General features: G+C 39.8%; 1 protein-coding gene across 1 annotated transcript in view; it reads right to left on the bottom strand.

The window, feature by feature from the left end:
• Positions 1–15894, bottom strand: part of CSMD3 (CUB and Sushi multiple domains 3) — a 1455553-nt gene that overhangs the window by 97059 nt on the left and 1342600 nt on the right. The window contains exons 59-61 of the mRNA XM_089664334.1: positions 14997–15173; positions 13272–13451; positions 5367–5540 (exon numbers count right to left, since the gene is read on the bottom strand). Of these exons, the coding sequence (XP_089520460.1) occupies positions 5367–5540; positions 13272–13451; positions 14997–15173 (531 nt within the window). The remainder of the gene's footprint in view (positions 1–5366; positions 5541–13271; positions 13452–14996; positions 15174–15894) is intronic.

Raw genomic sequence — 15894 nt, 5'->3', positions numbered from 1 at the left:
CAGCTTTTTTCATGCCATCACTTCTTTGCTGTCCAGAACAGGCAGGCATCAACTCCCTTGCAAAGTCTTCCTTGCCAGCAAAACAGTGATGAGTATTTCTCTGCCCTATAAAGTGAATTGTCAGCAATGACAGGATCACAAACGTTACAAAGGCATTAATATTTTGTTGGAGTGATCTTGTACGTTGTATATTGCTCATAAAAACTTGTGGATAACATTTTTCAAACACAATTTGCAAAGACTGATTTTCCAAAAAGGTTCAAAATCCCTTCAACTAGCATCTGCTATCAATGATCAGTAACTTTTGGCATTTGGCATGTTGATTCAATAAATTTTAATTTAAAGCCAAACTCCGCACAATACAGATTAAATACCTATAGTGGAGTATTTTACCAGTCCATGTATTTCTGAAACTCAAATAGTCCTACCACTTAGCACAGCCAGTCTGGAGACCTGACTTTTTCATATATATAATATAATAGGCCTTCAACCACTACAAACTTGTGATTGGACAGTGAAAGGAGAAGCAGCAGACTGATGAGCTCATCTCTCTGCCACTCAACTCTCTACCTCAGTGTTTCTCAACTGGGTTGCCGTGGCACCCTGGGGTACCATGAAGAGTTCTTAGGGGTGCCATGGCAAAAGCCCGAGCTGACCGATCCTCTGCTAGCTCCTGTGCTACAGGAGGGAGAGAGCTCTATTAAGTCCTGTGTATAGAGAAGGCAGAGAGCTAAGCCTGTACCTGCCCCCCCTCTCTACTCCTTTCTGTACCCTTGTTGGCAAAATGAAAGCTGAGCTGGCCGGTGGACCATGTCCTACCAACGGATGATGTCATCAGTTGCTAAGGACTTGCCCGCAAGAGTTCACAGAGAGGAACAGAGAAGAACGGGGGGGGGCACTACTGGTACTACTGTAGGGACAGAATTTGTGCTAGGAAGGGGGGGGGGTTGTGTTAGGTAGGGTATTTGGGAGCATGTTGGGGAGTTGTGCTAGAAGGGGGGGATTTGGGGGGTTGTACTACGAGAGGGGATTTTGGAGGGGTTGTGATGGGAGGATAATTTGGGTGTGAGGTTGTGCTAGGATGGAGAGTTTGGTGGGATTGTGCTAGGAGGGGATTTGTGCTGAGAGGGTGATTTGGGTGTGGGGGGGATGTGTGCTAAAAGGGGGGATGCAGGGTTTACAACCTACAGATCAATGAACTCTGCCTTACAGGGCCTGTTCACAGATGCAGAATGGTAACAGGTGTGAGATCACGTGTTTTCCCATATTGAAAACAAATGTGCCGCCTTTTGCAGATATGCATGGGTGCCATTAATTCTTAATGACATCACCATGCATCTAGCAAATACGTGTATGTGTGCGCCTGCTAAAATGCATGGTACTGTAGTACCATGTGTTTTGGCATTGCACAATTTTAAAAATCATGCCTGTACCCTTTTGCACATTTCACACGCATAGAGCAGCTCATTAAAAAAAAAATGCAACATGTGGGAATGCACAAAAAAGTGAGTGTGCTCAGATGCACCTCCTGGTGTGAATGAGCCCTCAGACTAGTGTGCCCCGAGAATGTACGCAATTCTAAAGGGTGCCTTGGCTGAAAAAATGTTGAAAAACACTGCTCTACCTATGAGCATGTTTCTTGTTATCACATGGGCACTTCCCTTCCCAATATGAGATCTACTGTACAGGGGATGTAAAGAGACAAATTCATGTACTTACACTATAATGACTGTACTTCAACAATTGACTTCTTACAAATTCAGCCTGGCAGATTCACTTTTGGCATTAGGCATTTTTAGTGGTTCGGGTATTGTAGAAAATGGATCTTGTGATAGGTGCCTGGGCCACCAGCTCATGGTCAGTGAGTCAACAGGACATCTAGAAATAGTTCCAGCGCATGCACAGGCAATTGTGCAGGAAGTGGCTATTAATCAATGACCATTTTCAGAGCTCTGTGGTCTTCTTTGTCTTTGGCTATGAGTAGAATTGTACCAGGCAAATGATCCATACAGTATTTTCTTCAATAACTGAACCACTGGATTGACCTAATACCATAACTGATTCAGCCTACTTGAGTTTGGAATAAGTTGGTTGTTAAAATGCAGTCATTATCTCTTTCAACTCCTGCAGATGCTATTCACCAGTTTGGTTCACTAGAGACACTGGATTGTTTAAGTTTAGCTGTTGGATAAATCATTGGAACCCAATTACACAGTATCAGTTTGTATTCACAGTACTTATTTCCTACAATATCACTGAGCACCATTCTCTATAAAACTAGGTTCACACTAATGCGGTTTGGGACACCGCATGTCATTTGCACAGGAATCGTACAGCATTCCTGTGCAAATTACATGCAGTGTCTTGAGCCATACATTTTGCATGGCTCAAATCGCATCCACACCAAAAAGTTGCAGAACCCGTTTTTTTACCAATGCCTGAATCACTTTGCATGGGTGTTCTCACCCATGTGATGCAATTTCTCGCAATTGCATCGCGTTTTGTGATCTGTTTCAGGATGTCATTAATTTAACATTGTCACCCGCACCAGATCACGTGAACTCCATGCCACTGCAATGCGGTGCCGGAAACACACAAGATTCACAGCGTTTTCGGCACAGCATCAGTGTGAACCTAGTCTAACACATTTGTTCTGATCACAACTGTCCACACACAAATGTTTATTTCAAGAAAAAATAGGGGGAGTGTCAAATCAGTGCTGATTACTGAGAGCATTAGGTCTATAACCACCATAGATTGATCTAATCTTGGCCAGGTTAGCAAGGATTAGCCTAGATTCTATCCATCTATGGGCAGGCTGCTTGTAATGATGTCAATCCATTGACTGACTTCAGTACAACCAGCCTGTCAGATTTTTTTATTGCAATTAGCAGTGATCATTGTGTTCTGCTAGCAGGGATGGCTCCCCACTGGCAGAACACAATAACGCTGCAGAGGGAATCCCCCAGCAACACTGACTGTCTTGATAATGGAATCAAGCGATTTTCTTTCCTGCAACCCGTAGTTGCAGAAATGAAAATTGCATCATCTATGGCTTACCTAACTGTTGGACTGCCCAGTCATATTAGCTGTAACAGTAAAGTGGAGGTAAGACCATGAAAATGGAGGCTATGAGAAATAAAAATAGTAACATGAAAACTGGAGAAACATAATAGAAAAAATAAGATGAAAATGGAGGCTGCTAGACCCTCTCTGTCTTGCCTTAAATGTGACTTTAATTAGACTTTAAAGTCCAGTTAAAGCATATGTATGGTCAAAAAAATATATGTATATAACCTCATACATTCACTTCCAATGTCTTTAAATAATGTTTAGTATACTCCTTTAATCAGTATGATCTTGAAGTTACAGCAGATCCCCACACATATTTGAATGCTGTGACCAGTAGACACTATACCCTGTGAGTAGGCACTGCTGTGTCCAGGGGCGGACTGACCATTTGGAAACCAGGGTCAGTAGGGGGCCCCATGAGATGCCCCTGGTACCTTTTTAATAGGCTTTTTTGAGTTTGGGCAAGGACACAGGGGCCCCATGATCCCCTATTGCCCAGGGGCCCCATGAGTTGTCAGTCCGCCCCTGGCTGTGTCCCACATTTCACAGAGCTTGGGACTACAGAGGTGCTGAGAGGAGGAGTTTCAGGAGGAGGAGACAGTATAGGAATCACTGCTTGCGGTCCGCAAGGTACCATGAGACATGTAGTCCATAGAAATTGAAAGCAAACCGCAGAGGGAAAGCTGTAAAACATGCAGGAAATCCAGGAAGTTCTGAAAAGAGATGGCCAGTAGACAGGCAGCACTCACAGCATGAAAATATATTTTTTAGGTAAGCTTATATTAGATAGCAAAAAAATAAAGAAAATTGTTTGTACCACTATTACAGTGTTGTTGTTTTAAAATTAAAGTGTATGATGTTGCCATTGAACAGTACTAGATACACTGCACTTCAGTTTTTTAAATGCTGCAGCAAAGGTTATATTACCCTGTTTAGCAACATGATGGAGAGTCGGACTTCCGGTCTCACACAGAATGCAGCTGCCCAGATCTCCATACTGTTGACATATCCTGCACCCTGATCCAAGCAGCAGTGCTTGTGTTCCTTGAGCAGTGCTGCTGTTTAGAGTGGTGTGCAAAGGGGAGTATGGGACCACTGGCAACCAAGGCCACCAAGGCATTGCCACCAAGGCATTGTATCATAGAGCAACAATCCAACTCTCCAGCCAGCTGCTAGTATAGGGTATTTCATCAGGGTTTTCAACCTTTTTTCAGTTAAGGAATCCTTTAAAATTCTGCACACAGGTTAGCACTGCAGGGAAGGACAATTCATAACCCGGAAAGCAGGCGTAACTGATGCTAAATCCCCAATCAAAGTTCGTTCCTTCCAGCCTCCCATTTTAAAATGTAAAAACTATACTAATAGTTTTACATAATAGTTTTACATAATCCCCAATCAAAGTTCATTTCTTCCAGTATCCCATTTTAAAATGTAAAAACTACTAATAGTTTTACATAATGCAGCAACATACATACACGTAGGACACCCAACGCTAGAGGTGATTTATTCTTCCAAAGCAAATACACCTTTGCACACTGGTACTGACTAGTATTCCTCAGTTTCTCTCCCTCACTCAGCTAATGTGACCCCAATACTGACAGAGAGGGGATGGAAAGGGGCAGACAAGGATGCTGTGCGAGCACCCTATGTCCTTCTTATCAATTGATGGTATCACTAGTTATTAGGATGCCAGAAGCTGGAAGGTTGTAATGGGGAACAATAAAAAACAGTGTCTTTGTGTATCTAAAAGAAATTCTTAATTCACTCATTGGCTTGTATATAATTTGTGGCAATTTGTAGGCATTTTGCCAAGGTACCCCTGAAGAAACCTGAAGGTTGAAAGAGGCTGATATAGAGTATGTAAAAATGCATAGAAGGAAGGATATTTTTTTAATTCCACGTACGAATGCAAATAAACTATAATAGTGTAATAAATACAGAGGCTTAAACTGGGCTTTAATAGACGATCAATACATGATTTTTTATGACAACGTGCTGTTGTATCTCTCTTATAACGTAACCAGTGGTGATGGGAGATGGTCATTGCATGTCACAACAACTTGTGTTCTGGGGAATGGAAACTTCTGTTCTTGGAAATGTTTTGATGTCTGCCTAAATGTATAAATTTAGCTGTAGGCAATAAAACGTGTCATGAAAACGTGTCTTGGAAGGCATCTAATAATATATTCAATATACATTCATCTCATAACAAATGATTAACACTGCAGACAGGGTTTTAGATTGAAGTTTTTGAATCTCTTAACAAAAGAAGAAGAGCTCAGGAAACAACTCACGTAAGCACTGCGGAACCTCTCCACTCCACGTTCCATTACCAACACAGGTTAGCACTGCAGGGAAGGACAATTCATAACCCGGAAAGCAGGCGTAACTGATGCTAAATCCCCAATCAAAGTTCGTTCCTTCCAGCCTCCCGTTGGAAACTTGAGGGGGATACGGGCAGGTAACGGCTGAAAACAAAATCAATTTTATGTAGCAGTGAGCACTATTAATAGAATGACTACATGAGATCTATCACCTGCATACAAAAGCACATTAACAGCTTTACTCAACAAAGCAGTACAAGGATGCTGTGCAGAGCGTAGTAATCTACAGTAAACAAATGGATTTCGATTTACTGCAGTCAGAGATGGTTTCTGACTTTTTGTAACCACGGGTTACTATACTTTGCAATTCATTAATAGGCTATACACCAAACATTTACATCCATCAAGACACAGAATATAAATGTTAACTACCGGTATGTGCCTACATCCTGATGTGTCCACCTTTATACATATAAGGATGAAGATGCCATTATCTAGGCAGATATGTTAAAGGGTCTGTCCACTAAAAACTGATACTTCAATTTTTTGGTAGATGCTGCAGAATTTAATTTTTTTTTTTCAACCAAAAAAATATATATTTTTTTTCTAGTTTTGGATTGAGCTAGAAAGGATTCTAACACTTGTCAGTTTTTTTTTCTTTTTCTCCATGGTGCAGTGCGCAAACTCAAAACTAAACTTTGGGTGCAATAAAACAAGTGAACTCAAAAAGTGAAGCACAAAAACTGCACAGGGTGTACACCTGGTCTTTCTCCATAGGGAAAGAACAAAAACCCTGGTCCTGATCCCCCTGGACACATGACTCCTGACAGGGACTGGGGTACTCATGATCAATACTGCTGAAAGCGGGCACACCCTATTCTTCAGGGGACCTGCTGAAGCAAGGTCCACCCAAGTAGCAGGTGAGGCTCCACCCAAACAGAGACCCAATGGGAGGGGTAGACCAGACCATAAGGTATTGTGTCCTTCTCAAAGACTTTCAGGGCAAGCCAGATAACCTACATCCTACTAGTCGGGAGTGAGATAAAATGCATAGTGATGTGCTAAAATAAATAAGTGCTATAGGGAGTTCCAAAATGGAAAATGCAATGGATGACTTTTCAGCTGGTATAAAAATGTCTCCAATCCCAGCCAAAAGGCCTATCCCAAAGGGTAGGTGTGGAAAAAAGAATGCAAGGGGTCCACTGACCAAAGTGCCATCTAGGGCTCTATTAAAGAGATTTCCATCTCATTTTTTGTCCTGCTGACAATGGAGTCACAATTTCCTTCTGCGTTGCTGTTGGAGAGTTCCTCTCTTCTGTTTGGTAAGATGTAGTTAGCAAGACAGGAAGTAATTGGATTTTTTTTAAGGGAGTCCTGGATAGCAGCACAAACCTGACAGAAGTTTGAATCCTCTCCCATTCTATCCAAAACTATTACATAAAAATGACAATAGATATATCATAAATCCCCTGGCAATTCCTAAATCTTTTGGGGACTATTATCTTATCTATTGATAAGATATTAACAATTGAGCACCTGGGTCTGCACAGCTGTTGTGCCCAGTAGAGGGGGGGTTCTCACTTTCCTTGCTGGATTTTGTACTTACAGTATTTTAAATGATCAAAAATGTAATAGATGATGCTGGGCGATACAAAGGTGGGTTGGAACAATGGAACATCCCTGGCTGATAGGAGCACAGGTAGGAATTAAAGTGTCACTAAAGAATTTTGTTATTCTTTAAACATAATCAGTACACATCCACTACTTAATGGCGTTTTTTTCTTTCTGTGTTTTTCTGCCTCCTTGGAATGTCCTTCATGAGCTCAAGAACCTCTTCTTCCCCTCCCTGACTTCTGTTGGTTTAGAACAAGCAGTGTACTTTAGTGATGATGTGCACTGCTCTGTGCACACTACAAATCCCATAGTCCATCTCAGGAGCGAGCCATAGAGAGTGGCTGTGTTCCTACATACGGGGGGACCATGGAGAATGAAGATAGCCACCTTCTAAAAGGAAGTCACAGCAGCCAAAAAAAGGAATTTGGAGAAGGTATTTTGTTTAGTTAAAAATACAGTACATACTTGAATAGATTATTTTAAATTAGAGTTTAGAGTCCCTCTAAGACCAAGATATCTCTTAATTGGAGTATTTAAAGAATAAAAGAAGTCAGCATCCAACTCACATTTGGGTGATGCTACCCTGTAATATTCAAAAGTGTTTAGGAAAGTCTGTTAAGTCCTTTTACTAGCATGGATCATGCCCACTGTGGTTTTAAAAACCATGACAAAGACCAAAAAAAAACTTCCACATCATGCAGTTCAGATTCATAGGTGCATATTGAATGGTAAACACGAGGTTCATTTTATTTCAAATACATGCAAAAGTATTCAAGAAAATCTCCAACCTCCAAGCATTAGTCTCCACTTTGCACATTGCCGTATTCTGCATGGATTTGCAAAGTCCTTTCTAAATACCAACTTAACTTAAAAACACACTTAAAAAATCACTAAGTGCTACCTGACAGAATAAAACTGTTGGCAACCAGGCCTGCTGGTGAGTGATTGTCACTTTGACAGTTGTAGCCGGCACACACAGCGGGATTGCTCACTTTCTGCTTGCTTAGCAGCAGTTGAAAAGCGCTAGAAGTCTGTTGAAACTGCTTTAACAATCTATATCGTCTTCTTGAATACCCGGGGACAGAATTACAGATTTTTTTTAACATGCTGCTTCTTATAAAAGATCTTTGTTGTAATGCCAATAAATTTCAATGCCATAATGCATTTTATCCCTATTTATGCATAATAGAGTTTCACTTTTAAGAAAATCTCTAGTCAAGTCAGCTTACCCTGTCTAAGGGTGTTTATTTTGTTAGTTGTTGTTGGTGGTGCTGGGGGTGGGGGAGTATTGAAGAATAGCTGCTTGTTGTGTTCTACAACACCTTTGTTTTCTAAATGAAAACACATTGGTGAACATTTTATTTATTTTCTACAATAGGTCAAAGGTGTACACATTATTACTTCTTCCTGTGAGGGCATTCAAAGTTCAAATTTGGGCAAATATTCACTTTGTATATTAACAACTGAATTCCTCTTGTTTTTAATTTATTTTAAGGTAGATACCAAATATTTTTGGTCAATTTGAAATCTTTTTTTAAATGTATAAATTTTTAAATATATGGATAATATATCCACCTGCGCTGCTGCGTTTATAATGAGTAATATGAAACAGCTGCTAACATCCAATCCTCACCTTCAAATGGTCATAAACATACAAATACTAAATATTGATGTAGCGCTATAATATTTGCATATGATACACAATCGATATCTATTAAAAATCAAATATACATCCCAATTCAGTAAGGTGGCTTTCAATAGTGAAAAACAGTGCACTCTGTGTCAAGCAAACTACTCAATCGTGACACACAGTGATTCCCTCTGTGGAGTATGGATCAACACTTCTCGGTGGTTCTGGTAACAGGATAAATAGTATAGTCCACAGTAATCAGTGTAGATATATAGACACACATTGGATGAAAATAAAGCTACGAGGGGTGTGGCGTAACGTGTAGATCTGACGTAGTGACGTGGTGACGCACTTTTGGTCTGGCGCCATCTTGCTACACCAGAGTGCCTCAGTACACCCATGTGAGGTGTCACAAGCCCTATCTGTTTCTGCTTAAATGGGAGTTGCTACTTGGCGGTTTTATTCAGAATAAATGCTTTATACAGTTTTGCACTATGGAGGATTTTTGTGCTTTATTCCATGACTATCATCACCCCATGCGTTTTAAAGCATATATACAATGGTACCTGTCCAGGGAGGAATAGCAGATTGTGAAGGAGAGAGCATTGGAGAGTGTGGAGTACCTTTCATCCAGAGGAAGCGTGCAGGGTCCAGGTGTGACCTGCAAGGCTTTTTGGCCCCTGTGGGTCGCAGGGAGAAGGTGAGCAGGCATGCTAGCCACATAAGGATTGTCACCCACCACCTGCACTGGCACAGGAGCATGTGTTTTCATCCAATGTGTGTCTATATATCTACACTGATTACAGTGGACTATACTATTTATCCTGTTACCAGAACCATGGAGGAGTGTTGATCCATACTCCACAGAGGGAATCACTGTGTGTCATGATTGAGTAGTTTGCTTGACACAGAGTGCACTGTTTTTCACTATTGAAATCCACCTTACTGAATTGGGATGTATATTTGATTTTTAATAGATATCGATTGTGTATCATATGCAAATATTATAGCGCTTACATCAATATTTAGTATTTGAATTTTTAATTATATGTGTTCTGTTTTTAATATATCTATGCATTATTTGTTAAAAATGATTAAATAATAAAACATTATAAAGGAGTTCCAAAGCACCAAGGGTTAGCTAAAGAGACAGCACTGCATAGGTCATTTCCTTTCTGACACAGCTGACTTGTATTCAATCTTTGTACAGAGTAGTCTGGTTAGAGATAGGTCTTTTTTTCACCCAATCTAGTTCTGGGTGGCAATTTCACTTTGACCTGTTGATCTCTATTCCATTGGGGTTGATTTACTAAAGAAAAATAGACCATTTTGTGTAGACACATTCACTAAGCTCTGGGGAAAATTATCAAAGTGCAACTTCCCTATCAAAGTGAACAGCCTATTTTCCTTTAATAAACCGAGTCAACTGGAAGAGTCTGTTTTACCCCCAGCCATATTATTTATCTCTCCAGTGATCTCTGCTATGTCTTCTTCAGTGGCTGCCACTGTAAAATATCTGGTGCTTTCAGCTATGGTGGAGCATGTGACTATCTACCATGATGCCCAGATGACATCAATTTAATGTATTGAAAATGTCGCTGCTAACTCAAAGTTCCAACAACAGCCCACGCTGAATATTTTGTTGGTGGCTGCAACAGAGGAAGGGGCAGTAGAGATGTGCAGAAGTGGTGAGTGTAAAGTGGTCAAGGGTGGGCTTTGCCCAGTTAGACAGTATGTGCCAATGACAGTTTATCTATAAAAGAGCAATGAGATAAATAGATAGATAGATAGATAGATAGATAGATAGATAGATAGATAGATAGATAGATAGATAGATAGATATGCTCAAGCCTGAAATTATGTTTTTACTTTTAGTCCATAATAAAAAGAAAAAGAAAATATGTACAATTCCATCATACACTACCTTTAAAGGGTATTTCCACTTCTGAAGTCAAATTTAAAGTAGGACTATAGGTAAAACCTTTTTTCATTTAAGATAGAGCAAGGCAGGGTTATAACCCCTGGCAGATTTCACCATCTGTGTCCCATTAAGTAGATTTCTCTTGACTTCCTGTCCCCTAGCCAAAACAGGAAGAGGAAATTCCTGCAAATTAAGGGAATTCCTTAGGGACCCCCAGGCCAGCAGAACTAGTGTTACCATTGGAAGATTTCCCCTCAATTACTTCTCTGGGGACAACCTAAAATTTGGGATTTTCTTTTACTTTCACATTCAATGATAACAGTAAACAGGACAAATATGGAGAATCTCCCTAATGAGGGCAAAGATAGCATTAAAAACTGACAAGCCTTCTAATCCTTCTCCAAGAAAAGTGTCGCCTTTAGGTATACTTTAAGAAAACCCCACTATATGTTTGTCATGTGTTCCGATTCCCACAGTATACCAAAAAGAATTCAAATAAACATCTGACTTTTTTAAAGATCAGAGTAAGTCTGTTCTAAGGGCAGGCTAAGTCTTCCTTCATTACCCTAAAATGCAAGCTACTAAATATTTAACAGTGCTCAAGTCAGATTTACAACTATTAATGAGGATCTGCCTGCACATTACAAACAGGGTTAATTACGGCAAACAAAGATGCCCGGACCCCTCAAAAACAAAGGGAACTAGTAGGATTTTACAGTGATGGAATTTCCAGAACAGAGCACCTAAAAAGGTAAGCTGCATTTTTTTTTTATTTTAATGTGAATGAGAACATGTAACAAGTATAAAATAGGTGTTATCCCAATTTGCCTGCAAAAGTGAAAATACACTTTAAGGAAACTCATAAATTTTTTTATTTCACATTTTCAAGCTTAAACAAATGTTCTGACATGCTTTGAATGCCCACTTATGTCTCCATAACCCTTTCTTTGTAGGAGGATAAAAGTAAAGCTCAGTTATAATGCTTTTTACCTGATACCCTCTTAACATATTAGTGCTTTTTCTTCTTCATCTTTGGACATGGACAAAGCATTATTTAAAAGAAATAATAAAAAAAAAGTTTCTGAATAACTCTTTTGCATTGATTCTAAGATGTTTTAAAGCTTATTGAAATTGTATCATTTTGGTAGGTTAAGGCCAGTGGATTCTTTGTGAGGTCTCCTTATTTTATTCAGAAAGAGTCTAGAAATACAAGAAAGGGAATTGTGTGTGTGTATTGAAAGACACAAAGATAGATAGATAGATAGATAGATAGATAGATAGATAGATAGATAAATAGATAGATAGATAGATAGGATAGATACAGTATACACACCCCTTCACATTTTGAGTCTACTAAGTATGTAGACACCTCTCTAGATTATTGCATTCAGGTGTTTCCAGTAAATGATATGGCTAACTCATTTCCATCATCACTACCTCCCGGTCCCTTAAGAGGTTCTGAAAGCTGAGAGAAGGAGGCAGTCATTCTGATCATGTGCCTACAGTGATTGGCAGTCACAGCGGTTACATGATCCAAAAGCTCCTGTTCGCCAGTATGCACTGTGAACTTTCTGGTACCTGCCGGTTACTACGCTTGGAATGTGCAGGGAGCACGCTCTCAGCATAGCAAAATGTTTACATAGAAACACATATATACAGCCTCTCGACATTAAACCCATCCGACAAGAGGCTGCATATATGCGTATCTCCAGCGGGAACTGGTTAAAGTGGAAGAAAAGCCTAATGCTATCATTTTTACACATTTCCTATTTTTATTTCGCTCCAGTCTCATCATGGGATCCTGCAGCTCCAACTCTCTTATGTCAGTGAGCAGCTGCTGCAGGGGAGAGAAGGAAGTGCTGACAACAGCTGAGCATTGAGAGTTTATGGGTGAGGTCATGGCTCCTGGAACTCCCAGCTGTTGTCAAGCACTCCTAAAGCCAGAGCTGCAGGATCACATGACTAGACCAGAGTGGATTAAAAATAGGTAAGCATATAGTTCTTTTTTTATACAGGTGAGGCAGGACAGGCAGGAGGAGGGAGGAAACATTTTTTAGAATAGTTGGACTTAGGTTTTCCTTCTACTTTAATGCTAAACATTTTATTTACAATAAGTCTTTAATAAATTTTAAGAGCAAAGATATGCAAACGGCAACAAGATGCAGGACATCAGAATATAAGAATCATGAGTCAAGAAGGAATACAGTTTTTGATGTTAGACATTTTAGACAATTGTTTGCATCCAACCTTGTAACAATAGTTCAGGTAAAGTTGCTTTTCTGTTTTAGAATGATTGTACCCCTTTGCACAATGCCTGGTCCATAAAGGCATGGCTTTGGTGAGTTTGGTGTAGAGTAACACAAAAATCCTGCATAGCCCTCAAACCTACTGGACACCTTTGGGATGAACTGGAATCCCAATTCTACAGACACACTCTAAAATCCTGTAAAGAGACTATGCTGAATAGTGGAGGTTGCTATAGCCATAAAGAACTCTATATTAATTCCAATGGTTTTGGAGTAAGACGTCCACCAGGCTCATAGAGGTGTAAGAGTCACGTAGCAATAGGGAATATATCATCCTTTAAACTTTTTTTTTCCAGAGATGCTTAGAGGATGTTTGAATTGCAATTGATTTTTAACAACCTAGGTAAGCAGCTATAATAATAAACCATTTATAGTACTTTAAAAATGAAAATAATAAAACATACGTTTACAAAGTGGGATGACACCACTCCAAGTCCCGTTACTTGTACAAGTACGTGTAATTGAGCTCTTGGGATCCATTGTGTATCCAGGCTGACAAATGTAGGTAACATTCTGTCCAACAATATAGTCTTCTCCATATCGCAGACCATTCGCTGGAACACCCGGATCTCCACAGCTGATAACTGTGAACATTCAAACATGTAATTAAGATAAAATAAGCTACCTTTTATCATTGTCATTTTATTTTAGTAAAGCCCAACTCCAGTCAAAACAGATTTTAAAAATTTTGTCAGAGTGAGGGATAGTTTTCAAGTACTTATTTCTGCTTGTTGCATAGCTAGGGAATATTTCATTCAAAAGCAACTGAACTCTGGAACTAGTGAACAAAAAAAGAAGGTTTTATTGCCTGTGCTCTCCTTGCTGCTGATCTTTTCCCCTTTACTGACTTACCATGCCTTGCTCTGTACTGTGTCTCTGTGAGGAGAACATTTGTTGCATCAAGTCAGAGCCCCCAGTAAGAACAATGAGCAGCACAGCAGTGACATCACCAAACCTCTCTCCAAATCCCATAGCATGTACACAGTTGCAGTTTATCCTCCTTTATGTAGGTGGCGCTGTTTGCTGACCACTGTGCAGAGGGAATAGAGGGTGAGAGGAACATTGTTTCTCTGCAACCTCTGTAGGTGTCTCCAGGAGAGCAGTGGTCCAGTTGGGCAGTGCAACACTGAATGAATGAAGTTGGTGGCCATCTTGAGTGAGTTCAATGCTAATCAATAGCAGTGTCACGCTGCAGTTGGCATGCAATTGCAAAGTGGATAGAGTAGGGACAGGATCCACACTGGATACAGACAGCTTATTTAGCCTAGGGAGAGGTTCCTGATGAAAAGGGACAGATTAGGGACACCACTGCCAGCGCTGTTAACCCCAGGATGCCTGTGCTGTGACTTAGAACCCTTGTCAGTCTTCTCTTTGTCGATACACTGCCACTTTGCCTAAAGCCACCCCTCTACTCAGATGGTGCTCTGGTATCATAAACCTGCTAACTGCTGGGACCTTGCCACTATGCCTCTAACATAGCTGAGAACTCCCGTAACAGTGTTCTTGTGATATTGTGCTCCTAGTATTATATTTTGTTAAATTCTTAAGTCAAGTACTTTGGTGCTGTACTTCACTTGCCGTTTGCCTACCTTTAACATAACCAAATAATAATTTTGACACTTTCTTCTCTGTATGCCTTCCTTCTACATTTGGCGCTAACTCCTAGGCCCTGCCCAAAAGCAGACACAGGCAGAAGTGCCTTAGATGATCTCACCCTGCAGATATACAGCTATAAAACTAGAGACAAAGGGGTGCCTAGGCACACTGATATAGTTACCAAGTGAACTGCTATTTTTCAGAATGAATTCCAGACAAGAGTTACTTTTTTAAGGGTAGTGCCTATACACAATTAACATTTCTAGATGTTCCCTATAACATAGCAGATCTTCACTTTTTGAGTTTAGGTCCACTTTTAACAGGAACAGGGCAACCTTTCTAGATCATTGAACCCAAATAGGTATCAGTGCTATTCTCAGTGCTAACAACTAAATACCACTCTACCAATACATTTAAAAGTCAGGAAACATTTTCCCCTTTTTGGTCTCTTTTCTAACTATGCTAATGAATGAGAAAAGTGAGAGAGAAAATGGCTGCATAATGGGTTTTGGAACAGTTTTTCACTAACTTACTTGTGCAGTTGGGTAGGCTTCCTGACCACGTGCCATTAGCTGTGCATTGCCTGATGCTTGTGCCAGAGAGAATGTAGCCATCAACACAGGAATATATTACTGAGCTGGAGAACGTTGTCCCATCGATTCGAAACACCTTTCCATTTGCTGTTGTTCCTGGATTTCCACATTGCACAGCTAAGAAGATAAACAAATACATACAATCACTTTATGGCAAGGAACAATAAAAAAAAAAGGTTTTAACACTTACTCCATCTATCCAAAAGTTAAAACAAATATGTTTTGGTTGAAGTTTGGCTCCATCTTTCTGGCAGATATAGAAAACCATCAGATGACTCAGTACCTCAGGCTACAGCAAAATATTTTTTCTGATGACCCAAAGAAGAATAGAATAGTTCTGCTTTGCTTACAAATCCAAAGTAAGAATCATTGAAACCTGGTACAAAGCTCTGCCATTGACCAGCTGACTGGAGCAATTGGTAAAGGAGTCATACACCAAATTTTACTTGTCTAAGTATGATAACTGTTTATAATGCATTATATTTTTGAGTTTGTGCAGCTGGTGGTTAAACAGTATTGTCTGAGTAGCAATTTTCTGTCTTTGTTTTTGTATGATAGTAGAACACAAAACAGGGCAAAAGGCTGTAAGATATTGAACTCTAAGTCTTAATCTGGACTCAAATGCTATTTGTATTATCCAAACAATAAGCGCTGAATTAATTATTTTTTAATTTGCATTGTATTTATTCTTTGTTGTACACATTGTATATACTTTGCCAGGGGTCAAGTGTCCTTTTTAAACACGTAGCTCTTTTTGATTATTCTTCCAAACAAGTTTGAAAATGTCATTTTCTTTTTCTATCCTTTTAGAGTCGTCATTATGTCTGTCAGCATGACA

Source organism: Staurois parvus, unplaced genomic scaffold (assembly GCF_062004578.1).
Source record: "Staurois parvus isolate SC_StPar_1 unplaced genomic scaffold, SC_StPar_1.0 ptg000047l, whole genome shotgun sequence".
NCBI classification, from domain to species: Eukaryota; Metazoa; Chordata; class Amphibia; order Anura; family Ranidae; genus Staurois; species Staurois parvus.
This window is presented reverse-complemented; position numbering and strand designations above follow the sequence as displayed.